This window comes from Aptenodytes forsteri, unplaced genomic scaffold (genome assembly GCF_000699145.1).
Source record: "Aptenodytes forsteri isolate BGI_AS27 unplaced genomic scaffold, ASM69914v1 Scaffold16, whole genome shotgun sequence".
Lineage (NCBI taxonomy): Eukaryota > Metazoa > Chordata > Aves > Sphenisciformes > Spheniscidae > Aptenodytes > Aptenodytes forsteri.
Window position 1 is genome coordinate 1,132,729 of NW_008794753.1, and position 26,744 is coordinate 1,159,472.

A 26,744-nucleotide genomic window follows, 5' to 3' on the forward strand; every position below is an offset into this window, starting at 1 on the left:
CCTCACCAGTGCCATGCTGTTTTCCATCTCACAAAGAATGTGTTTGCTATACAAGAGCCCACCCCTGCCGCACAGAGAGAAGCCAGTCCCTGCATGGCAGGGCATGTTCCTGCTCAAAGTATTTTATCTCATCCCCACAACGTAACGCCTGATGCCAAAAAAATACCACCGTGCAGAGTATTTGTGAGGATGTTAAAGCTTGTCCTGAGCCATCCAAATACAGGTGTGCAAAGGCTAGCGAGGCTCCCTCCGCCGCCGCTGTGCTGTGAGCTGCCCGCTCTGCTCTCCCGATGGCAGGGGGTGTTTCTGAGCCAGGGCTGCCTGAAGCAGGAGGGCAGCAAGCAAAGCTGCTCGCACAGGACTGCTGGTAGGGCATTAGGGGGCTGGCAGGGATGGCTCAACCCTTGTCTTCCCACTGCTGTGAGCCCAGTCCGGTGCACCCGCCCATCAGGTGGGTTTGCAGGAGGGGTCTGTGCTTCCCGATCCCGCTGCCCTTTCTGTAGGAGTGGATCCACCCGTGGGTTAAGCGAGCCTCCCCTGCCCGTGGAGGCTCCCATCGAGCCTGCCGGGGCTGGATGGGCTCGTACCACCCTGGGAACTGCTAAAGAGGCAAACGAGATAAACCATTTTCAGGTGGTATTTCTGGGGAAGTTCAGAGAAGATAAAAAGGGGGGGGAGGCTTCTGCCAAGGTGAACTGCAGCAGCTCTTGTGTGGTGAGGATGTGTTGGACCGGCAGTCGGCCAGCAGCAGGTACTAGCTCCCAGGGAGGCAAGCCAGCAGGCTGGCGGGGGACATGTCCCGGAGGTCAGAGCCTGCTCTATGCTAGAGAGAGTGGGAAGATGCTGTGGTTGTTAGAGGGTGTGACTGGGAGGTGTAACACAAAGCTGAATCTGGCAGCAAGAATTAATCCTCAGTATTGGAGGCACGCAGACTTGCCCAGAGAGAGAGGACACTTAGAAACACCACCTTTCACTGAAATCCCCAAATTTTGCAATGATGACTGTGATTACACCTTGACTTTACAGCCAGGATAGCTTCCTGGGTGTGATCCTGCATCTCCAGCAGGCGTTGTGCCTAAGCTGGAAGCACGGGCTCCGCTTGGAACGCAGTTGCTCCCCTCTGCCTGGCTGGAAGAGGAAGCTCTTGCGCTGCTGTGGCCCACGTAACCTGCTCACCCGCAGTGTGATGGGGGTTTAACACCCTCGTTTTGAGGAGACAACATGGCAAAACAAGGGTTATTTGGAGGGGGGCTCTTCCTTGCCAGGTGTTAAAATACTGACAACTCCTGTCAAAGGATCCTTTCATGTAGACATTCCCGGGCAGTCCTCAACATGCCTGGGAAATAAAACTGCTCTGGAAGAGTAGAGGTGCATTATGGCAAGTTCTTTGGTAACAAATTCTCTCATTATACCATGTTATGACATGGATAAATCTCTGTTAAATAGCAGAGCGATTGCCCTGCAGGGAGAAAGGCTGCCGCTCAACACAGGCATGCCTCTACTGATAACCTTATCATGTCTTAACAGCTCCAGGATTGCCTTCAAAGATCCTTCCACAATAACAAACTCTTCTTTTAAGGAACTCCGTGCTGATAACTCTGGGCAAGAAAAGTCAGGGCTGTGCCCTGTGCGGCCACACTCCCGGCTCCGCGCAGTGTACAGCTGTCCTGCAGCCATATCTCCAGCCACTGCTGGGGCAAAGTGCTCCTGGTCTTGCAGACCCAGCCTGTTCACGGCCACCAGGCGAATGAGCATTATGTTTTTAGGATCCCGGGAGGCTCTACATCCCCAGATTGTTTTCAGCCAGGAAGAGCCCTCGGCAATGTACGTTCTCCATAGGGGTCAGCAAAACGCACATCTTGCTCAGATGCCAAGCTGAGTAGGTGCCTCTGCTCCTACACGGTTATCTGTATTTGCTAATAATCTGCCACACGTGCATCTCTGTGCAGGGTTGTGCTACATAATCTGATTTACTGGTACTTTACAAGCTGCAGCTGAAGTGTGCACACCCGGCTTGCAGAGAGCACAAAGGCACAGCGCCTTCCTCAAGTGCAAGACAAGACAGTTACAAAGTGGAACCCGGGAGATCAAAATGCCAATATTTAATCACATAGACTAGTGCAGCCGCCTCACTGCTCGGTACTCTTCTTTTGCCATGGCCATGTTTCTGCCACCTGTACTAGGGGTGAACCTCGAGCTGTTCACTCGTATCCTTCCTGTTCTGCAGCATTTGGACAAGCTGACCTCTTGAAACCAGCCACACGTGGCAGCTGGGTGACAGCCGAAGCTCACGCCACTGCCAACTCGCTGCCGCTCCCGGGTGTGGGAACAACATCTCAGGACATCTGAACACTTTCCCGGCGCTGGTGCACCTGCACGTCCAGACCTCAGCCCCAACATTTCTCTGACACCTACAGAAGAGCTTGGGTACGTTCTTCCCCTGGGTACCTCCTGCCTTTATTTTCAGTTCCTGCTCTACCCTTTGGACCGTTAGTGTCTGCTGCACCGCTTACGTTACTACTAAGGCCATCTCTGTTCATAGAAAATGTCAGAGAGTGTCTGTTATTGCACATTTGCAGAGCAGAACAGGTTCACGTGTTAGTGTGGCTTGTGGGTGCTGGTTCAGTATAAACAGCAAAGAGCAGTAATAGCACTGAGCAATCTACCTGAAGCTTACGTAAACCTGCAGAACGTATATTCCTTTGGGTTTTTTCTGTAGTCGTGCAGCTTTCAATGTCAGCCCTCATCTGCTAGGGAGAAAGTATAATGCCACCTCCGTCGCTGTCCCTTCCCCACTGCTGTGATCTGTCCTGCAGTGCAAGTCCAGAGCACTAGGAATAACTGGAAAAGCCAAATTATTTAAACACTAGCAGTGTATCAGCATTAACCACTGTTTCTCTAGGGACTTGGTACTCCAAAGTGTCTTTAGATGGGGTTTCTTTCACCTCTGCGTTGAAATGTGGCTACTGCTTGGGCGAGACAGACCGCGCTGCATCGGTGCCGAACGTAATGGGAAATAAGGACACCAGAGTGACAGAGCCCCGCGGCGCAATCGGCCGCTGCGGGGGTTTGCCAAGGTTATCTTGGTATTGCTGCCGCTGTATCCAAGGAAATGTTTTGCACATCACAAGATGCAAATGAGCTAATGCCCCACAACGTTTCATGGCGACTGATACGGCTGCAGCTGTGAAGCAGCACTGGAAATGAGTCTCAGCATCCGCCGCTGCTCACCCTGAGCAAGTACCCAGGACCCGCTCTGGAAGAGGCCACCGCACTGCTCAGACCCGTAGCTACTGCTCCTGTACAGGAAGCAAGAGCGGGGAGAGGTGGTTTTCCCCATGGATGCTGTCAGCCTCGCGCAAAAAAATAACCTGAATCTTCTGCATGGAAAGACCTACTGGTGAAGTCCGTCTCCCTCCAGCCCTCCCTGGGCAGCAGAACCGCTAGGAGGATGTGTCCCAACAGATTCGGAGCTGATAAAATCTTATTTATCTTCAACTGTTGACACCGAAGCGTCTAGACTTGCCTGCTTCAGGAGGGCTGCAGCCAAGTCCTCCTTTCTCTCTTGAAGGAAATGATTTGCTCAACAATTACTTTTTCCACAAATCCTCCCCCCTCCTCCCTACCAGCCTCCTCCTCTTCTACATTCCAGTCTCCTCATTAGCTCTACTCAAGACGTGTCCAGGACTGCAGTCAATGGATCCCAATAAAGCCACTAGCCTGGCAAGAGAGAGAGAAGAAAAGTGCTGCCTCCGGCTGCTAATTTCCTTGCGCTCCCCAGCAAGCAGCTGCAGAGCTGCATCCTGGGACAGGTTCGGACAGATCGCAGCGGAGAGGTGATAATAATGTGTCTGTCATCTTACTCAGACATGTAGCATCTTGCAAACCGCAAATACCGTTAACCGGCTCGGACGAATCTGTTACGACAGATCCTGGAAGACATGCCGACTACAGAGCTAATTTTTTCTTTCTAATTTTTTTAATAACCATTTTCTAATCGGCGGCCTATATAGCTTCTCACTGAGCTAGAAATTCCTCCCAAAGCTACCTTGTTGCTCATTTACTATGAGCTGGGTTTGAATATGTCCAGTGCATCACTGATACCCAAGAGGAGAGCATCTGCCGGTGCCTGAGCCACATGGGCAGGCTGCAGCAGAGACGCTGCCCCGGGGACGGCTGCAAGGGATGCCCCAACACCTGCCTCCCCGTGTCTGCAGTCCCTGCACCACGGTGGTGATGCTTTGGGTGATGGCCAGTGCCCCGCCAGCAGTGCCCAGGATGGAAGGGGGGGTCTCAAGGTGCCTGGCAGAGCCCCTCTGCTCGCCCCGGCCATCAGCAGCTGCAGGGGACCCCCGTCACCCACAGGTCCCCAAGCCCTGCTCCCACGAGCGCTGGACCACCAGCGATGTCTCGGGGCTGGGGCTGCCCCCACAGCAGACCCAGCACAGAGAGGCTGTGTGCACTCCAGCCTGCATTCTTCTACCTTTATTATCATGCCATTACTGCTAATTAAAATCCCTTGGTTCACCCCCAAAGGAGTCCTCTCCCTTCCTTCCCCAGTGTGCACATCCTTAAAATAACTGCCAACCAGGATCACAGCCGTTGTTAGTCACTGCTCAGCCAGCCAGCGCTGGCACGCTCGGGGGTTCTTTTAATCTCTTCTAGTAAGTCTGACTCCTTCTGTGTGTCTGGATACTCAGGTCCTCTGACCAAGAAGGCGTTGGAGTTCCCTCTCATCCAAAAAGGAAGCTGAAAATCCAGCAAGGCAGTTATTCCATGCTGCATTGTCAAGATTGGATATGGGGAGCAAGCGGGGAGGGGAGGGAAGAAGAGGCTGAGTTGGGCTTGGGAATCACTGCTGGAAATGAAGTGTAAAAACCAGAGCAGCAAGACCTGGACTTGGGCGGAGACCACCGCCTCTCACAGCATCCCTGGCAGGCTGTGCCAAACAGGAGGGAGCTGCTTCTCCTGCTTTTTTACAGCCACTGCCTGGAGTGGGCACAGGCAGAGAACGTGGTTTACTGAGGGCACACCCAGCATCTGTTTCCCCCCCTCCTTTAGGTGCCGGAGGTCAGGGCTCCCAAGAATGCTTTCAGCCGTGCTTCTCGTGGCGTGGAATGCAGCCCCATGTGGTAAAACTCTGCTCCCAGCGGTGCGGCAGTAGGCCCTGTGCCCGCTCCCGAAGGACTTGGCCAGGGCAGCCGAGGTGGGGAGCACCGCTGGCTGACCCACCGGGATGCAGCTGCCACGCTCCCCCGGGGCTCTGCTGGAGCCACCACCCAAGATCACTACTGGCCCAGAGCATGGACATGCGTTTCCTTCTGCAGCCTATCTCAGTTCCTCCAGCAGGTCCCTCAGTCACCACCTCCTCTGTGTGTTTCAGATCCCAACGCAGAGGAGCTGGCCAGCGCAACCTCACTTCCCCGGTGCGTCCTCTCCCACCTCCGCAGCAGTCCCTGCAGGAGAGCGTTGCCTTCCCGCTGGAGCGGCAGTTGCCAGTAAGTCGTTCCCTTGACCTGTGCATACCATACACATTCGAGATAGTGGAGCTGATAGCGGGATCGTGTTGGAACATCGCACACCGAATTCCTTTGCCTTTTTTCTTAATTCCATTGTGTCTGGAGCTCCTGGAGCCTCATCCACGCCCTGCAAAAGCTGGTGGAAAGCCTCCAGTGGGCTGGCTTCAATGGGCTTTGGAGCAGGCTGATGCTGAGGTTGCTTTCCTACTTCTGGCACGCCAAAATATCCACGCTCTTCTGCCCAGCTACTCAGATAAAAACAAAGATGTTTATGGCTCAGAGATAGTGTACTGAGCCATGCCTGCCCCCTGCTCATCTCCAGGCCGCTGCTGTTGGACAGGTACCTCCCTAAAATATGGTAAGGTGCCAGAGAGAGTTTGAAGAGGGGGCTTGTTTTCTATAGATGCTCCTGAAGGTTTTTCCCTCCTCTTTACAACTGCCTCTATCCCAACAAGCTTCAGGCAGCAACCAGTAAAGGGAGAACCTGTCTCCTGCCACACCAATTATTTCCATCCCCCTCATTCAGTTAGCATCAGACAAACCATTTTCAGCTCCCTGCTACCCCAGTGCCCACACTCCAGCTGCAAGATCTACAGAGCAACTGGAATCAGTTCAGTGTGGCAGTCTGCCACTGGCTGAGCGCAGGGACGCAGACAAGTTTGCTGTGGGTACCTGCTGGACGGTGTCCATCATAGCGGGAGCATCTCACCTTGGCTTTGAACCTCTCCAGCCTTTCCATCGCAGGCTGTTTGCTCCCCGAAGCAGCAGGCAAGACCCTGGACGTGGCCCGGACCCCCCTGTGCTCACGCCCAGGCTGGGGGAGCCCCTGCCTGCTTAGGTCGGAGGTTAGTCCGTCTTCCCCAACGCTGAGGGCTCTGTGCAAGCTTGGGCAGCTGCCCTGCACCACGGGCTTGAGCCCCTGCGTCCTTTTGCAGCCAGGCCACAGGAGGCCAAAGACCCTATTAACACTTCTGCTGGCTCTGGCGCACGTGATAGCATTTTAGAGGGGAGGGAGCACCGATCTGCCGCAAACCCGACTTGAGAAAAATACTAATTATCTATCAGTTACCAGCTGGCTGGCGTGGCGAGGGGCTGCCTGTGAGAAAACAGCCGAGATCGGCTCACGGCTCTAGCGTGTATGGGCAGCTCCAGGGAACCGAGAGTCCTGATAGCTTCCAACAAACAGGCAGGCTGCCGGCATGCCCTGTCTTGCAGCGCTGCAGCTCCCGGTCCTCCTCCCAGCCCCGTCGAAGCAGCCTACCAGAGGGGGGCTTCGAACCTACAGGGAAAACCTTATTTTCAGCATCTGGCCATTGCTCTCTGCTGATAAGATAGGCCATTAAAAATGAAAAGGGAGGCGGCGGCAGCCTGGAGGGCTTCCCGCAGCACAGACCAGTGCGGCTGCTTCAGTTCAGAGTTTGTGGCAACACGCGGTGCTCAGAGCCCAGCCCAGGAGTCAGGACATCCAATGTCACTCACCCACTGCCCAGCATCCCTCTGCAAGGACAGACCTGGATCTGGTAATGTGAGCCCCAAACCCCTGTCCCAAGTCTTCAAGCCTTCTCCATTCACCCATTTCCTAAATTTAGAAATTCAGTGTTTTAAGGCTAGAGAGAACAGATGATGATCCTCTGGTTTGATTCCCTACACCGCTGGCCTAAGACCCCTGCCTACTCGTTCTGCATTGAGCCAATGGTGTCTGCTTGAAGTACAGCTTATCTTTCGAGAGATATGCAGGCTCTTCATTTGAATACTTCAGGAGTTGAAGAATCCACCACATTCCTTGGTAAATTGTTCCTATGGTTAATTATCCTCACTGTTAAAAAATTTCCACCTTGTTTCTAGTCTGAATTTGCCTGGCTTCAGCTTCCAAGCACTGGATCTCATTATATCTTTTTCTATTAGATTAAAGAGCTGTCTGCTATCAGAAACCATCTCCTATGCAGACTGTGATCAAGCCACCCTTACTCTTCTCATGGAGACCTTTCATGCAGAGCGTTTCTCTGGTATCGCCCTACCAGGCATCTGTTCCAAATCTTTCATCTTTGGATCTCCCTCCCAAACCTTTTCTGTTTTGTCAACAGATGGTTTGAAGTGTGGACACAAGAACTGCACACGAGGGCAGTGGGCTCGGTGTTACCTTGCTCCCCCTGCCCAGGTGATGCTCGCCTGCCCAGCCCCTGTAGAGCAAGCCACCCCACCGTGCAGACACCTCATCTCCAAACGGTCCTTGGCCATGAGCCCTGGGCTCCTTAGGAGCCTCCTTTCCTAAGCATGGGAGAATGGATAACACCAAGGCTCCCAGAGGAATAGCCAGAGGCATTCAGTCAAAACCCTTCAAAAACAGGAATCTATGGGGCTACACGCTTCCATCAACCAAAGCTTACGATTGTATCAAAAAACTGTGTCAAATCGTTTGACAAGACGACTTGCATCGAACTATTTGGTTTGGCATTGCCTGTGCACCAGCTGTCTGTTCCTCCTCGGCTGGATTCTCCGTGATCTAACCCCAGATTGCAGGAGGCCTTCGGAGCTGCCGGTCTGGCAGAGCCTTCCTCCGGGGTGGAGGGCTCCCCGCTGCTCCGAAATGCTGCCTGGCAAGGCGGCTCCGCCGAATTTGTGGTCAACACTTGCAACGGTCCTGGCGTAAATTATTTGGTGCAGTTAATCTTAAAGTATTCAAAAGCCACAGGGCTTCCCCAGCTATGGATGAAATAGACCATGCGTGTCCTTTAGCGCACCAAGATGGTTAATTCAGCTACCCTTGGCTGGACCATCACCGAGCTGTCAGGTGTCGCTGTCCCCAGCCCAACTGACTGTTCATTTAACTTTCCTTCCCAAGTGCCTGCATTTCCTAACAGCTTTCCTAGTCTTACTTGTACGCTGCTATGTACGCATTCACAGCTTAGGTAGAGAATCACATTGTGTACATACATCATTATTTGTATATTGACTGACTGGCAACATATAACGTACATTTTTTTGCTGAATTCCTTTCCCCATTTAACCAGGACAGACTTTCAAGTGCAGCAGTGGCAATGCAGAGCTCAAGGCGAGTGGGAGGAAGGCAGCAACCCCATCTTCCAGCACAAAAGGTGCAGCTGCGTAGCTGTGACAGCCATCAGCAGGGAGGACATGGAGCAAATCTGGCTGTCACAGCAGCAGATGTGGCAACCTCGGCGAGCCGGACAGTCTGCACCCACATCAGCAGTCCCGCAGGAATTACTATTTCAAATGAAACATGCCGCATGCTCTCCAGGGTGCAAGACCCTGCTGACCCACTTCTGTTCTCCGTGAGGCTCAGCTTCAGCACAGTGAAATGTGGGACGGTTGGCACTAGTCCTGCAGCCAGCCTGCTTTTGGGGGATGCCCAATCACCCCAGCATCACGGTTCAGAGGTCCGCACATCTCACTGACTGCCTTGCCAAGTATTAAAGCCAGTTCAGGCATTTAACGCCTCTGCTCTGGACCACTTCCCAGGAGGCCCCCGCCTTGCAGCCGTGCGCTCGGCAGCCTCAGCTCCCAGCCCTGGCTGGCAGGCGCATCCTCCGCAGGTGCTTACAGCTGCCCATGGCATGTTTGCTGGGCATCTCTCGAGTCCAGCTGCTCCCCCGAGGCTAGGAGGGCTCTCACAGCACCGACGTGGCACTGGCTGCTCTGACGTACAAAGGAGACCTTAACGCAAAGGCTTGAGAAAAAAAGCAATCCTGTCCTGCTTAGCCCAGCTCCCAGTAGGACACAAGAGCTACAGGAGCTCGGTCAGCACGGGGTGATGCTGAGACAGTCTGGACTCAGTTTAGTTAGAGTTGTGGAAAGATCCCAGGTGGCTGGGATGGCTCCAGTGAGGGAAGGCGGCTGTCACGGGCTCCCTCACCGCTTCGGGGGGCCTCTTGCTGCTCCCTCTGCTCTTCTGGGGACAACCATCCAAAAAGACCTTAGTGGCTTTTTCGATTTGCTCCCTGCAGCTGCAACATGCATCGTCTGGGATGAGGGAAGGGCATTTTCCCTACTGCCGATTAAGGTGAGCACAGAGCGTATCTTTAGTAGGTGCTCTCTCCGTCTTTTGACATGCATGAGTACACCCTGCCCGCAGCGCTGTCTGAGGCTGTCCTGCAGCACCCAGCCCGGCCCTGCCCGTGGCTGTTTTCGCTCCATCCCAAAGCCATCTCCCCGGCACTGCTAGCTGGGCACAGTGGCGAGTGAGCATCGGATACTTTCCGGTCCTCCTCCCTCCATGCCGGGACAGCTGGGACAAGGCACCCTGCATCATTGTGGGTTCGGTTTCCATTTGGATGCTTTTGTGGCACGGGAATGCCTCCTTTCCCTGTGCAGGTCCTATGCAGCTTTACTTTTAACTGATGTGAGTTATCCCCCAATAGGGATAGGATTGGGCTGGAGTCACATCCTACCCCGAGGACCTTCAGTTTATTCAAAACCTAATGAAATGCATCCTTCAGCAACATCTTGCAAGTTAAGACAGTGGAAAAGAGTGAAGACTCAACCGCTCCTACGAGGGCAAGTTGTATTTAATTGCAGTGCTGGTCCCAAGCCCCTGCTCAGCACGACTCAGCAGTGAAGCTGTGAAGCTCCGGTGACCGGACACAGGGAAGCTGCTCCGCTGCCCCAGCCATGAATTTGGCTGCATTCAAACAGCAGCTCGCTGCTGGTTTGCCCACTCCGCCCGCCCGTTGGTTTTCACAGGAGAGACAGACCCGGCGCTGCGGCAGGGGGCATAGGCTGGCCCTGTCCCCTCCTGCCCGCTCTCACCGCAACACACCGAGAGCAGCCCGCCGCGCCGCACCAGCAGCAGCGAGCAGAGCAGCACCCGCTGGCCATGGCCCGGGGTCTGCCTGCACAAAAGCATCCGAAGACGCTTTCTGTCTACCGCAGGAAGGACTGTCTTGGCAATTAAACACATCAGCTTCCAAAAATAAAAGTCATTATCACACCTCGGGCTGATATATTGCTCGTGGTCTGCTCTGCCTCTTTCGTGATAATGTCAAACCGCAGCCCCAGAGGAAACCCCGTTGCTCCCTCGTTGTGTCAGTTGTCTAGTCCCAGCCTTTCTGCTCCGCTAATATTTCCCAGAGGAGAAAACCTGCCTGCCTCAAGTGTGCCAGTGAGCAGCTCTCCCAGGTGCTCAGGGAGGTATCCGCCGCAGAAATGCCTCTGACACTGGCCACAAGTGCTGTTTGTTATTAAAAATAGGGACAGTGCTACACTGAGCCAGGAGCCAGGATGTGAATTTGGGACCTTTTGCCACAAAAAACAAAGCAGCTGTCGTACGCTCTGCCCAGTTCCTTGGTCCCTGGTCTGCAGAGGACTCCTCTGCCAGGCTGCAGACATGCGGTCAGATCGGCAGTGGACCAAACCTGCATCTCCGCTCCCAAGGACCAGGCTGCTGCACCCACGTCCCACACGGCACGATGCTGTGCAGCAATCCCTCTGTGATTAAAAACCTACTCTGTTATTTTGCCATGACTTCTAGAGATTAAGTTACTCTTCTGATACGAGATGAAAAAGGATTGTAAATGACAAGCAAGGATTTACGGCAAAGCTGAGAATGGCCCCGGTAGATGCGAGCAAAGGTCCATCTCGCCTACTGCCTCGCCTCTGACAGCAGTCGCTGACAAACGTGTAGGGAAGCACCACGAGAACAAGGCAGGTACTTCCCCACGACATTTCTCCAGCTTTGCGATTTTTGGGGACATTTACCCGCAGTGTAGGGAACTGCTGCGAGAGAAGTTACATTCGAACTGCTGTGCCTAACAGCCCTTTTGGAGAAAATCCCTGAAAAGCAAGCACTGATGTTTCCTGCATGTTTTGCTTTCCAGGGCCACCTGTGCAGGCAAAGTCCCCGTTGGGTGGTGGCTGCGTCCTGCAGCCGCCCCGCACGAGCGTGCCCTCTGTGTCCCGCTGCAAAGCACCACCGAGACATTCGGGTGTTTGCGGCCAGCCGGCCAAAAACACCATCTGCGGTAGCAAGCACCTCTCTAGCGAAGGCAAGAAGACATGCAACTTACTGTCCAGGTGGCTGACTTGGCGGTGCTGGATTGCTGGAAGGTCACCTCAAAGTGGTGGGGACCGGGGTAGTCAGTGTTGGAGGGGATGACGGGAGCTGGGGACATGGCGTCGAAGGTAGAGCTGGGCTGCGAGTAGGGCGAATGCGTTGGGACATTGGAGGTGTGCTCGGAGCTGTAGGGGCTGGTGGAGGCTGCTCTGCTGCCGATGCTCTGATCCATGCTGTTGTTCAGCAAATTGAACTGGGACTGGAGGAAGGGAAAAGGGGAGGAGGGAAAAAAGAAAACACCAGCCAGTTTAGAGACATGGAAACCTCAGCCACACTTCTCCGGGGCTCCAGGTGTCCTGTTACAGCCTCCTTAAAGGGCCAGCGTGCGGGAAAGCCAGCCAAAAGAGCTGGTCTGGGTCGCTTGGGTTTTTGAACAGGTCACCACTTGTGCAAGGGATAAACTCAATGTGCTTAAATCATCCCCTTCTATCTGCTCCATCCTCTCTGGAGGCAGCAAGATGCCGAGATCCCTGGATTTCTAGTGCGTCTGGCTGTGCAGAGCCACTCTTTTGCCAGCGGGGGACCGGGCAGGGATTTTCTGGGGTTTGCTCAGGTGTGGGAGGTGTCCTGCTGCGGGATGGGGAGTGACAGTCCCGTCCTGGGCGCAGGGCTCTGCTCGACGGTGGCCCTTCTAGCGGCCAGAGCACCGAGGCTTGGGGAAGCTGCCCTGGCACTTGGCACCAGCGTGAGGCGACCGCCAGCCCTCTGACGAAGGCGTCGCTCCCATTGCGATGGCATTACTGAACGGCCGACCTGTTTTCCAGACGTCTCCCACATGCATCCACTTGTCGCGAATGTACACACGCACGGCACTTCTGGAAGTGTTTCTCGAGGAAGAGCCAGCTCTGAATGGTGGTTTGTGTAATTCATTTCCTAGCCGGGATGTTTGCTTTCAGTGGCTTTCACTGGTGCAGGTCTAATTTGGGGAAAACCTCAAACCTACAAGGCGCGTAGCTGTGATGCAGCACACTGCAGTAAGGTCACAGAGCAAACGTACCTATTTATGCATGTACTGGCTCTTATTCCAGACATGCTGGACCAAATCCTGACTTTTTACAGTTTTTTTCCTTATTCCTCTTCTGAACAATTATTGTCAGATACCTCCAGTAAGAGCTGGCAGCTCTTTTGTCTGCAGGCATAGTCTAAGCAACGCTACGTTCCCAAAAGCCACATGGCTAAAGCAGCCTAAATCTTTCATCTGAAAATCAGACCCCCCTAAAAAATCATTTTTTCTATGGTAGAGAAATAAACTAATATTAAAAAATGTATATCCCAAATGTAGCTGTTTCTTAAAGGAAGTGGGATGGTTTTTTTCCCGGACATCTGCAATTCCTGAATTGCTCAAGGGTTGCTCTCCCGGCATTTGCAAGCCAGCAGCGTGCTGGCAGTCCCAGAGGCGGGGGGTGCCGGGGTGCTGCCGGCAGCTGCCTGGGCTCCGCCGGGGACCACGCGCAGCGGCTGTTGCATTGCTGCTTGTCGCCCCAACTCCCCGCAGCACCCTGCGTCGGAGGAGGAATGGGGCAGCCTGCCTGCGCTCCCCCCTTCACCCCGCTTCAGCCGCCTCCCCTGCGCCCCGGCGGGGACTGTCCCTCCAGCCACCAGCACCAGCTGGGGCAGCTCTGGGAAACTGGGAGCTACTGGAAGGCGGCTGTCACCCTCCCTCAGCCCAGCAGGCTCAGCCCTCTGCCTTCTCCTCCGAAGGGCTGCAAGGCTCACAGCTTAGGAATCAGGAGACGTGTTTTAACTTGGGATCCCAACCTCACCCAAACGTCTACGATGTATAATGGTTTAAAGGCAATCATCCTTCTCCAGGGAAGTTCTCCTGTTGTCTGTATCTCTCGCAAGGTCGTTGGAGCCTGTGACTAACTGGAGGAATGCTGAACAAGATCTGGCTTGCTTTTACACATATAGCCAATTTCTCCCCTAAAATATGTGCGTAAACCCCTCTATTCCTTCTCGCTGCTCTATAAATAGCCCAGCCAAAGATAAACCACCCCCATCCAAGCTTTCCACAATCCCAGGCTTCACCTGCAGAAAAAGTTACGAGAAACTTCGGTAAAACGGGCGTTAAAAATGTGCATGGAAAGCCCTTGCTGTCCAGCCGGGAAACTGCCCGGCTGCAGGCAGCTGCCGGTGGGGACTGCAGGGCCCGGGCAGGGTCAGTGGTGGGTGACACCGGCTGGAAGGCGTGCAGCACAAGTCACCCTTGAAAAGCAAAGCTCAGGCATCGACCAAGAGGAGAGCAGCAAGGGGAAAAGGGATTGCTGCTTGTCAGGGCTGATCCGCAGCCCAAATAATCTACGAGTACCACCACTGAGCTGTTTTGTTCTCCTGGGACAACGGAAGGGCCCCAGGGAACAGGCTGCACACACGCCCTGGGCCCAGCCACGTGCCTTTTTTAGGAATGAATGGAGAGTAAGTGCTCTGCACTTGATGAGCAAACAAGGCGATCTTCGGTGCTACCCTTGCACACGTACGAGCGTACTCAGGAAAAGCAGGCTACGTCTGCACCGCCCGGCAGAGCACAGCGCGTGTGTTCCCACGGTTGCTCATCTCCTGCCGGAATGGGAAATAACTGGGAAGCCTTTCACCTCCCGGCAGTATCTGCTGCTCAGGAGACACAAGTTCGGGAGCTGCAGGGCGGGCTAGGGGTGAGGCGGCCCTTGGAAGTGGCCAGAAAAAAACTCCGCAAAAGTCATCCCCGCGTGAATTTGTGAGTTTGCGGTGCTTAGAGCCAGGACTGTGAGCAGCTGAAGCCTGTGGCTGTAAAGCTTAATGGACAAGTAAATCGGGACCAACCTACTGAGAAGAGCATCCCGACCTCCGCACAGGAGAGAGCCTTCCCTCGGGGAAAACGGCAACCTCGTCGCACACGAAGGAGACACGAGACCCAGAGTGTCACCTCTGCAAGCCGGGCTGGCTGCCCCGAGCCGGGATCCCCTGCCAGCACAAAGCAACAGGCAGTGCCCCAAGTGCCGGGGCTTTGGAAATCCGCCGGCAAAGATACCCAAAGTCAGGTGCAGGGGAAAAATGACCAACTTGTTTTTAAAAATTGACTGAATTTTGGAAACATTCCCTTAAAAGACAAATGGAAGGCATGAGTGTTTGTGTGTGTATGTCTGTCAACAAACCCAACACAGCGCTTGTGTGCGTATGTCTGTAAATACACACACACACACACTCATGTTTATACACACACATATATAAATATTCACATGACTGCAGCAACGACCTCCCAGGTAACAGCACTACAGCATGAAGCGAACCTGGTATATACGTGCTTTGCACCGACACACGTAAGACAAAAAAGAGGAATGAAGTAATTTCTGGTGGGGAAGTGCAGCACCACACCTTTCTGTCTCTACTGCGTCCATGCCTATATCTAACTTTTCTGAATGCCAGAGAGCAGACACAAAATCCTTTTGACTAAGAAAGCAACCTCAGTGCTCGAGGACAGGGCTGAAAATGTATCGCCTGCAAGCACAGGTACCATTTCATCTGCTCTACCTTCCCAGAGACTTTAAACTGGGGAAGGAAAGCCTGCCTGGGGCCGTGGGTACATGCCGTGAGCTCGGCTGAGGAGGTCCCCAGCGGATGACAAACTGGTGCTGGTGGTGCCCAGCACCACAGGGCATTCCTCAGATGGATGCTCCAGCTAACACCCCTCCCGTCTGCACGTACATGGGTGAGGGAGCCTGCACCCCTTTGCACCAAAGGTTTAAATCACACCTTGGGCTCTGCTAGCACCAGATCAGGCAAAGCAAGAGAGGAATGCCGACCGAGCCGCCAAGGCTGCAGCATCCCACGCTGACACAGGTTACGGTTCACGGCCGGGGCTGGAGCAGCTGCAGCTCCTCTGTGCAACTGCGGGACGGAGGAAGGCTCGCGCCATACCAAGCCCCTGGGATGTCCCAGGCAGCGGCAGGCACAGAGGCTCAGCAGGCAGAGCCGGAGCCTGTGCCCAGCTCCTGCCTTGGCGGCAGAGGATGATTTCAAGTAAGAAGCAGCAAGGCAAAACCCATAAATAACAAGTAGCACCTACCGTGGTATAATGCTGCATCGGGTCGCTAATGTACAGCATTTTAGTCGTCTCGGGATTCACAGAGCGCTGGGAAGCGTCCTGCCACAGGAGTCATGGGGTCGGGGCGGCGGCAGGGACGGCCGGGGTAGGAAGGCAGGTGGAATGAGGGAGCACAGGAGCAGGGCCGGGGCGGGCAGCACCAGGGATGCTGCGCTGGCCACCTGTGTGCCGCCGTGTGTTGGTTTTTTTGCTTTTTTCATCTCCCTTAGTTCTGTCAACTAGCTGCATCCAACAACAAAACGGGGCCCACCCCCTTCTGTCCCTCATGACTATTCATTAAAGCACAGGGCAGGCCCCAGCTTGCCCAGTGATGGACTGGGCGATACCAACCATTCCCACTACAGGGAGAGCGGGGGTCCAGCTCCATCATCAAACCCGGCCAGATTCCATTCCAGAAAGCTGCTTGCAGCCTCACTGGGCTGGAAACCCATTTGGCCGGCACCCTTTACCAGTAGACCGAAGTGGCTGCACTTGCATCAACGAGATGATGCAGTGACTCTGAGATAGCTCCGTATCTCAGAGATACGGAGTTATCCCTGTCTAGATGGCTAGATATGGACAGATGTGGATAGATGGATATCTAGATGGATAGATACAGATAGATATGGATAGATAGGGACAGATGGCTAGACAGATATCTGGATAGACAGATATGGATAGATATCTAGACGGATAGATATGGATAGATGGATGGATAGATATCTGGAGTGACCAGGCAGATTTCCTTCCAGTTCGAGGCAGAGGGGTGAACGGTGTTTCCTACAGCCAGACCCCACCGTGGAAGGCTGCATGCTGAAGCAGATAAGCAGTTCAAAGAGTGGCATGGCATATTTTGAAAGGTGGAACCAGCGCGCATCACCCACCTCCCGACACTGGTGTGCATGCGCAGACCCATGCACAACTAGGCTAGCAGCAGTGTCGTACATAAAGCCTAAAGCACTGCACAAACTACCAGTCCCGAAGTTGTTGTCTCTAAGCAAAAAGGGCGGCTGAGGAATTGTTCACATCTTTAATTACAGCAACTCCTCCCACAGGACCCTGAAACAGCTTTTTAGGAGCAATGCAGTGCCCATGCAATACCAAGAGGGAGCATCACGCCTGACTGGAGGGCAGGTCACAGAATGTTCATCATGCCTGACTGGAGGGCAGGTCACAGAATGTTTGGGTGGCCTGCTCGCAGCCACCGAGCATCAGCACCGGTGCTGGGCGCCGCAGCACCCACTGCTTCCTGCACATCCGCTCCAGCACTGCTGAGCACCACAAGCAGCAGGCATCACAGCGCAGACTGAGCGGTCCCTCCACCGCGGCTCCCGTGTCTTGCCTTTCTTTCACATTATCTGTGCATTTATTTTCATGCATGTCAGCCTGCCACGCGTTTCGGTGACGCCAGCCGGCGAGAGCTGGCCACAGCTTGCTGAAAGCTCAGCAGCGGAGCGCTCGGTTGCATCATCGGGCCAATGTAAATATTTACTACATGCTCATTATCCCAAGCAAGGGCCAGCAGCCAGCTCTGCCCTGCCTGCGCGCAGCCACTGTGCTCAGAGCCCTGCAAGGCCAGGGCTTGCCCAGCCCTGGCAGCACCCCGGGCTGCACCGACTCCCGCCGGGCTCGGCTTCGGTTACAGCGGGAACAAGAAGAAAGGCGACGGCAAGCTCAGCGAGGGGCAGCTCCCCAATTAGCACCGCCGCCCCTGCCTGATCCCTCTGCCAGGCTCCTGCCCACTGCAGACAAAGGCTGGAGAAGGGAGGGAAAGCAAGCGAAAAGCGAGGGAAAAGCGGGCTGGGGGAGGGGATGCAAGCTGGCGAGGAGGGAAACGACGGCTTTCTGGAGGGAGATGCTGCCAACGGCCGGCGCTGCTTCAGGGATGCTCCCGGGAGGCCACCCTGCCCGGGGCACTGAACGTGCGTAAGTGACCTGGATGTCTCGCACGCCCACTGCGCTTTTCAAACCCTCTGCCTTAGACGGAGATGCACCAGCTTCTTGGAGGGAAGGGCAATGGCACAGACCCTCAGGGACTGTGGCAGGGGCAGAGCTGGGCGTTGGGAGCACGACGTGCCCCTCCAGCAGCTCTGCCTCGCCAGCAGCTTACAAATGGCTTTTACTACACAGCATTTTGTACCGGAGTGAATTATACTCTCCTCCTGTCAAGGAACTCGAGCTCCACCACTGTTACAGCACAGAGCCCCTGCTGCTGCAGAAGCAATGTTATCTATTAATAAGTAGCCACTATTTTACGGAACACTGTACCATCCAGCTGCAATCCTGCAGTACAGTCATCGATTACAGGTTATCAGACCCTGCACAAATGGCAGCAGCGCTGCACCTGTAGTGGCTGTGTTCGGTTTATGAATCAGCAAGCATCCCACTTCCCACCTCAGAGCCCCCAACCCATTGCGGGGAAAACAGGCTTGTATTTGATGCAGCTCCCATTTATGCAGTCTGAGCACACTCACCATGACCGAGTCATTCATGCTTCTCATCTGGAAGACGTCCATCGTGACCTCTGTGCGGTTGGAGACCTCATTGCTGCCTGCGTGGTTGGATGGAGGGAGGTCGAAGTAGGTACTGTCTGGCTCCCTGTGGAAAAGGTGATGGCACAGTCAGCCTTCCAGCTCTCCAGCGCAGCCTACACCACCACCACCCAGCAACCTGCAATTCCCTTGAACCTTGCTCCCTTCTCAACTTCTCCCTCCATCCTCTGCTTTTATTTTCACACAGCAGAGCAGGCTTTACTCAGGCAAACTGTTGCCTGGTGGGTAAAGCAAGCAGAGACTTGGGAAGTTTTTCATTTACCCAGCTGCTCTAGCATATCTGTTGCCTCAGGACGTCTTTAAGTGAGAGGATACCAAGGAAGAAAGAGGATGAAATGAAGCACAGTCCTTCTTGCTTGATTAGAGTGTGAGGCTCAAAGGCCAGAAGACTTGCAAAAGTCTTGGTGTGACTAGAAGATGTTTAATTTTAGAAAATATCCATTTTAGTTAGGCAGCCACCAAGCCTCATGACCTCATGAGTGAAGACTGATGAGTAAGAGCACATCCTCCCAGGCTTGGTCCCAGTGTCCCCTGCCACACCCCAGGCAAGGGTCCCAGCTGAAAGGGGACCTTTGCTCTGGCCCTGACACCATCTCCATGCGGCCCTGGAGCACTGCCTCAAAAAAAGGACCTATACATGAGACAGACGGTGTCACGTACCAACGCCAGCTCTGAGGGACACGGTTCAGGAAAACCGGCCAGGTGTGTCGGTACTCAGCTGCGGCTGGCCAGGGCTGGCTCCGTGAGCAGCACCACCGGGCGCACTCTCTGCAGCCCTGCTGTGCCCACGGGGACACGTGCAAGGGCCCCAAGGTGCTGCCGCGGCCAGTGGGGTTCCTCAGGAGGCAGGGCACGGAGGACGTGGCCCGGCTGCTCTTCTCTGCGCAAGGATGAGTCAGTGTCTCCCCTTCCCAGCTGCAGCTGAGGCATTTCTGCTCCCCAAACACCTTTGCTTCCTCGAGCAAGAGGAAGCGTGCCCCGACGCTGACCTCCAACATCCACGAGGGCAGCCGTGCTGTGGGAACGCTGCACTGTGGTTTGCAGCTCTCCTGCCTTTGCATTTACGGTCCACATCGAAAACACTGGCAGCTGCACAACCCTTTTCAGAAACAGCGTCCAATACCTTGAAACAAGGTTTGTGGGGCACTGCTTTCAGCATATGCAAACTCCACAGTTTTTAAACTGTCTAGGATCACCAGAGCAAAGGGGTTTGGCAAATTAAATGATCTGAGCAGAGAGATCAGAGTCTGGGAGCAAAATTCTGAATGTGGAAAAGGAATACGTGAAAAGTGGAGCGTGCAAAAGAAACTCGTCTCCCTTTGGGCCACAGTAATGATATGTGCTAACACAGATTACAGAGCAAAGGGCCACTTCTGCCCCAGAATACACCTCAAGGCAAATGATCCACCACCACTTACAGCGTGCTCCAGAGGTGCTCAAACGTTGTGCCTTCATCAGCTGGAGATGACTGGGACATCTTCACAGAGGGGGAGTCTGACAAAGGATAAATCACTCTAGGGGCAAAGAGAAACAGCAAGGTTAGCATCTCTAGAGTGCCATCTCACGTCAGCAAAGCGGCCGGTGAAGGGCAGGAGTTTCCCACCTCGCCCCCAGCGGCACAGCAGGGACCGGAGCCCCAAAAGGCCCATCGTGGGGAGATGGTGCCCCTCACTCCCCCAGCGGGCTGCAGGCAAGGAGTGGAGTGCAGGAGGGGCGACCCAAGCTTAGCCTGCCCTGGAGTCTGCTGCACCGAAAGATGGCTTGCACAGGACAGGAGGAGACTGGAAACACCTTCACTGCAGACCGGGACTACAGATAACAAAATAAAACTGCCAGGCTTTCCCGTAGGGGTGGTATTTCTGGTGATGACGTCACAGGCCAGTGTTCTTACAAATATGTGGGTATTTTGGAAAGGGCCAAAGTGGCAGGGCGTTAGGATGTCAGCCCTTTTCTGCTAAGCACTGATCTGGTGACTCAAGGCTTCCATTTAAGATGTTTACGGTGTGCTTCAGCATGGCTACAAACAGCTCCCCCAGCCCTGGGGTGGCTTTGCACAACCGTTCTTAGTAATCACTTTGGACTGGCTTCATTCAGCACAGGGCTTAGACTCTCTGGTTAGACACAGCAGTACCAAACTCTCGAGTATCGTCTCTCTGAATCAAACTGAAACCCCAAGTGAGGTGGCAGAAAAAAAATCTTGCAGCAAGAATCAGAGCCAAAGGCACCTTTGTTGCAGCCCCACGTCCGGGCTGCTGGGCTGCACGGTGTAGTCTCTGCTCTGCTCTGGGGTGGGGAAATCCACCTCCGCGAATCCGGGGAATACAGGAGAGACATTCCTGTCTCTGAATCACGGCAGTGCCACAAATTCAGGGCATGGGCTGTACCCTGTAGGCTGGTATATGAAATATCCTCAAGTGCCACTGGCTCCGAGCAAGGTGTGCCAAGAAAGCGGGATTGCAGGAGCTCTGAGCACTGGCAGGAGCTCAGGCATCCCCAGTCGACAGTGGCCACTTAAACAATTTCAAAAGAAGTCTGCCTGTGCTCTATTTTGATGTAGCCCTTCAGCCCTGATCCTGGTTTGTCCATTTTAGGCACGGGGCAGCTTTTATCCCAGGAACATCGTTTGCCAACAGGCTAACGTATTTTTCTCAGGAAGCTCTAGTTGCAAATGCCCACAAATCCATAAAGACATAAAGACAAGCAAGACACCCAGATGCATAGTGCAAGTTTATGGTGAAGCCACGATGCAGATATCCTAAATCTTACTTGTTCAGACATTAAAACGACCTTCCCACTTCTAAACAGCTTGCAAACATTATTGAATGGAATATTATGCCCTCCAACTAAAGCAAGGCAGGAATGTTGCCTCTGCTTCGCAGACGGGGAAGTATTACTGGGAGGAAGCACACCGTTTACCCGGGACTGCATATGGAAATCTTCAGCCAAAGCCTTCTGAATGCTACTGCATAGGCATAACTGGAGTCATCCTCAATCCAGTCTGCTCCTCTTGCCCCTGGACAAAGTTTCTTGCCCTCTTTCAAGCGCGGAAAGAAGCACGCAGCGTACCTCGGCTCTCCCTTTGTGCCCAGCACCTCTCTGACCCCAGCAGCAGGAGAGGCAGATTTTGCGGAGCCATCTTGAGCCCCGCGCTGCCTTCCTCTGCTGGCAGCCCTGCCATGCAATCCTCCTCCTCCTCCCTTGCCCGTTCCCTAGAAGCAGCGGGACCGCTTCCCTGCCCTGGCTGACATGGATGTGCCCCAGGCACCATCTGGCTACTCCTTTTACCCACGCCAGTGTTAGCATCTTGTTTCAACTTGGTACCGACATCTAATAGTGAAAGCCTGAAAACTTCCTGCTTTTGGGGCTCGAGCCGCGGAGCACGAGGGCAGCCGCTTTCTAACTGAGTGATGCTCGGGGTCGTCCGGGCCCCTCTGAGTCAGCTGGGGACAGGGTGGCTGCAGGGGCCAGGAGTGAAAACGAAAGCAGGGCGGTGTCCCCCAACGGCTGATCCTGCGGGCTGCTTTCTGCTGCACCTGTGACTCGTCTGCGAGACACGGCATCCGCAGACGCTCTTCCAGGAGGGTTTGCCACAGCGGAAGAGGGCTCCTTCCCCGCGGGTCTCATCACAGAATAGCTAGCAGTGAGAGTCTGCTGTCCTCCCATCCCTCCTCGTCCCATGTGTGACACGCAGAGAAATGAAAGGACCCACGCGGCAGCTTTGAGAAAAGGAAAAGCTTAGAGCTGAGGCAGGCAACTGCTGGTGGCCTTACCCTGCTTCCATGCTGCTTTCCTGGTCCAGGGCAGCGGCAGCTTCAGGAAGGAGCCAGGCCTTTCCCTTCAGTGGAGAAAGCACCTCCGCACTGCCCCGGCTGTGTGGTCATGATGGGTGACACCAGCTCTAACCACGTGGCTGCACTCGTTTTCGAAAGGAAAAAAATCTGAATATTTTAAGGGCGTTTTGAAAGTTCCCTTTCTCTTTCAAAGCACAATCGGCGCTTGCAAAGCCAGGCCAGTATCTTCTCACATTTGAGCTCTAAACTCCGTGGTACTAAGAGAAGCTCAGGCTGTCGGCGTTGTTAGCGCACATCCCTGCTGCAGTGATCATTGCACATCTTGGGAAAGCATCTCTGCAGCAAGAATGACAGCCTGACAGCCGGGCATCTAAGATGATAAAGAATCACAAAAGACTTTGCAAATAGTGTTCCCTGAGGTTGGCAGTGGTGCCAATGACAGTGTAATTTACTCTAAAACGAAGCAGTGGAGGCCCTGTGGTACAGCTTAATTAAAGGTGAACTAGGAAGAGCCTTAGAGACTAATTCTGCATTGCTAGAAAAGCATTACTAGATGGCTTGGATGTAATTACCTTCCCAGTGCCTATAGGCTATGTAAATGGCACTGGGAGGCGACTAACCTGGGGCTAAACACATCAGCAGTGGCAGAGCTAGAGATCAGCCACAGCCCAGGTTCAGCTTCTCTGTCACTTCCAGCCCCCCAGGTCCGTTTGGAGGCTACTTCGCCTCTGCCATAACTGTGTCAGCTCCCTGATGTCACGCGCTTCCCAGCACCAAAGGAAAGACCTGAGGTATCACCCTGACTTCTGCCAGAAAGAGTTCTCTAGCCAAACCCCCACCAGGAGGATTTAACACCTCCAGAGACCCAAACCTGCTTATTAAACTGAAGAGCTCTGTGCCCAGGGAAGGGTGCGGCAAGGGGTCCTCCGTCCCTTCCGCCTCGACGCGGCAGGGAGGCAACGGGAGATGGTTCGTGGGGCAGCCCCAGGAGGATTTAACACCTCCAGAGACCCAAACCTGCTTATTAAACTGAAGAGCTCTGTGCCCAGGGAAGGGTGCGGCAAGGGGTCCTCCGTCCCTTCCGCCTCGGTGCGGCAGGGAGGCAACGGGGGATGCTTGGTGTGGCCGCCTGGGACGGCCGAGACGCGGGGCTGGCACGGGGGCAGCTGGGCGAGCCTGCAGCCGGACGTACACCGGACTTATTGCAGGCTTCTAGAGGAAGAAAGACTGAAACATGCAGACCAGGGGGTTTGGTGCTGGGCGCCAAGGCTGCTGGCGTGATTTGCCTGTTTTCACTTGGGAGAGCTGCTCTCCGCGTGCTTCCCCAAGCCAGCTCCACCGTTTGCTGGATTGCTGCTTCCCTCTGTTGCTAGTCAGGGCATTGCAGGGAAAAAAAGACCAGGAGTACTGAGACAAAGCCTGCGAAGAGACAATGCGCCACCTTCGCTTGCGCGGGGGCTCAGCTCAGTCCACTGCCGGCTTAGCACCGAGGTGGGGGCTGCCACCCCCCCAGGGCTGCGGGAGCGGGCTGGGTCGCTCCGGGGGCCGGTTCCTTCTGTCCACGTACCTTCCCTGTGAATTGCCACTGAAGTGATTTCCAAAGGATTAGTATGGAAACATGCAGTGTCCTCAGTCTTTGCCCCACTGCTGTGGCTTTGGCTGTATCCGAAATGCCAAGTCAGCCCCAGCTCAGCTGAAGCAGCTGTTTCTTCCCCCAGCCCCAGGGACACAGGGAGAATGAAAAGCATGCACCAAGGTCCACTACAGCCACCCCAAGACAGGAGAGCAACTCTCTGGAGAAGCAGGGCAGGTGAACTTGCATATATTCAACTGTGCTTCATTCAGCCCACGGTTTGTGTTTCGACCACAGAGCCTGAATATATTCTTAGAATTATTATAAATTCAACTTCCTTCTTTCATCAATATATGGAAGGTAAAGGGTACTGCAGGTGTAACAAGGGGGCTGAAGCCTTGCTGAGAGTGATGCTTGGCAGCTGGGTTTCTGCAGTGTCTAGAAGGAGCATCTTTGATCTCACCATTAACTTTAAGCCTTGGTTTTAGGCACTTAGAAATATCTGTTGCTGTTTCACCTAGCAATAACGTATTCATCGCTACCCTGCCACTCTAACAGCCCAGAATGAAATGTGACAGCATTTTGCAGCCACCTTAAAGGGAGATAAATGTGCAAAACCTGTATAACAGGGCTATTCCTAATTCCGAAAGACTCTTGGCCCATCCTGAGAGAGGAAGACTTTTGAGAGCCATTTCCAGCTCTCACATCGAGCTGCTGTGTATTGCTTGATGGTTTGTGAACCGGCCCCTGGACCTTCTCTCCTCCCCTCCTCTGCGCAACAAGAACCATCAGGCTCATCCAGCCTGCAGTGAATAACTTAACGTTTGCAAAATGTTGACAGATCCCAAGGTGCCAATGCTACCCCATGCTATTGCTCATTTCTCCCAGATTATTAAATTCACACCTGTGAAACTAGGCTTGTAAAAGTGACCAAGAGCGAGCGAGCTTTCCTGCAGCACACTTGAATCTCAGGAGCCCTCCTTGGGGTCCAGCAGCTTATCAACAATTTTCTTTCCAAGGAGCAGGCAGGTTCGACAGAAACCCTCTCTGATGGATAGAGTCAGCGACAGGCAGCTCGTGATGGGGCAGGAGACTAAACCAGCCAACTCTCCCTCCCTCCCTGGCAGCCAAGCCTCAGCCCTGCCTAGGGACCCGGCGGCAGGCAGCCAGCCTCAGCATCCTGCCGGTACCCAGCCCCACCTCTGCTTTTCCCATTCAAGCCTTGGCTGGTTTTTCCTCCACAAGTGCTTTAACTCCGGATCTGAGGCACTTGGGAGCAAACTTTCCGAGACGCTTTAATATTGTGTAACTAGCCTACAAAGCAAAGCGGCCGCAAATCATCTTCCAGCCGCATTATCAAGCACTCGAGAGAGGATCGTGCTGAGTAACTCACACACACAAATAGCAAGGGGTTTCCTTTTGTCATTTTTTTTCCTCCTACCTGCTCTGGCTCCCCAAGCGTTTCGAGTTCCCCCGGAGGTCTCCCGCAGACAGGAGCGGCCTGGGATTGAGGATCTATGTTATTTACTGCACTACAATCAAGTAGCGTCCCGGTCGCCTAGGCAATGACATTGGAGCTGTTGAAAGCTATGTGAAAAGTGAGGCAAAGGCTTGTGCGCTCCTTCCTGGAATAGGAGGCAGTTGCAAGGGGGTGGGGAATGCTCAGCCAAGCGTGCCGGGGAATTAAGCTGGTCACCAGCGCCAAAGTGACTCCGGGGCAAGCTGGCTCTCGGGGCTCCGGCAGCGGCAGCCACCCAGCAGCGCTGCACCCAAGGCGGCTGCTGGGGTTTAATCATGATGGAGAGGGGAAGGAGGCTCGACGTAGACCGCCGCTCCGAAGTAGGCTCTTCCCCTCACCAGACTGATGGCTGAGTCGGTTTTGTGCTCGCGTTGGTCAAAATGACCAGCTCATCCCTCTTGGGGTGTCAGAGGACCGGGGCAGCCTGCCTGGCAGACCAGCAAGGGCCCTGCGTTACACCGCGCTGCGTCCCGCGGTGGGAAAAATGGCTTTGCCAAGATGCACGTGGAGTGGCAGTGGATGAAGATTGACTATTTCTGATTAAAAACCATCAGCCATGAGACTAATTATCTGCGTCGTGTGGACTCACTGGTATACCTTCTCACTGGCACCCGTTTTCAAAAGCTACTGTTTTGCTGGTCACTTGCCCTTTAGCCTGTTCTCGGTGACTTGGGGAAAACGGCGAGCGGTGTTCATTACTGTTAAATCATCGGCTGCACGTTTAAGTCCCCCGCCTCCATTTAGAGACTAACCGCCAACGCTCTGCCCGCAGGCACCCACACTTCGCTTTCCAGGGCAGATGGTGACTGTAGAGCAGCTGTCACGTTCTGTCCCTTCGTTATGGGTAGGGCCGGAAAACAGATGCCTTTACCAGCCCCTAAACACATCGGAGTCGCTGTAACCAGTTTTGGGGGCCTAAATGCCTAATCCGTAATGAAAACAAGACTCAAATGCCTGCTCCGATCCCGAGGTTTATTTTTTAAATGACGGTGATCGTATTCTCCAAACAAGGAGGTGGGGTCCCACTCAGAGCGCTGCTCTCGCCGGGCACGGGAGCCGGGCTGCTGCCCGCGAGGGGCTCGCTGCCCACCCACAAATGCAGGGGGGGTACGGGCTGGCAGGACCGAACGAGGAAGACCTGCGTTACCCCCCCCCACTGCTGGGTGGCCGGCCAGCAGGGAAGGGACACGGGGGCCTCCTCAGCTTTTGTGCTCACTGCCCGAAGGACCAGACCATTTTTAGGACACAGACGTCCCCGTCACGATCTTCGGTCCCCCCCCCGTTGGCTCAGAAAAACCGTGCGCCCAGCCTGGCAGCTGGCTGCACCCGGGGGGCTGTTTACCGAGGGAATATGTACCCTGGGAGGGGTTATCCAGGCTTCTCCCCCTTAGCTGGCGATTCTCGGCTCCTTCTCCCCCCAAAACTTTATTTATTTATTTATTCATTCATTCTAATCCAATTAGCAGCCTGTTTACTGGCATATTTCTATTGCAATTTGCAGTCCCTCTGTCCTAGCTGGGAAACCTTTCAGGGCATCCCGCCTAGTCCCCCCGTTGCCGTCAGTAATTAGCCAGGAGGAGTAATTAGCCCGGGCGCGGGATGCTGCCCGCGGAAAAGCGCCGCAGTAGGAGGAGCTCTCGGGCGATGGGAGGCTTGGCCG

General features: G+C 54.3%; 1 protein-coding gene across 8 annotated transcripts in view; it reads right to left on the minus strand.

Moving 5' to 3' along the window:
* Positions 1–26,744, minus strand: part of TP73 (tumor protein p73) — a 36,859-nt gene that overhangs the window by 8,337 nt on the left and 1,778 nt on the right. For 3 of the 8 annotated variants that reach the window (XM_009274120.1, XM_009274119.1, XM_009274118.1), the window contains exons 1-2: positions 15,632–15,670; positions 11,543–11,788 (exon numbers count right to left, since the gene is read on the minus strand). In XM_009274120.1, the coding sequence (XP_009272395.1) occupies positions 11,543–11,788; positions 15,632–15,670 (285 nt within the window). Of the gene's footprint in view, positions 1–11,542; positions 11,789–15,631; positions 15,671–18,123; positions 18,248–19,619; positions 19,716–26,744 lie in introns of those variants that run through there. The other 5 variants (XM_009274123.1, XM_009274121.1, XM_009274115.1 and 2 more) reach the window with 4 other exon arrangements.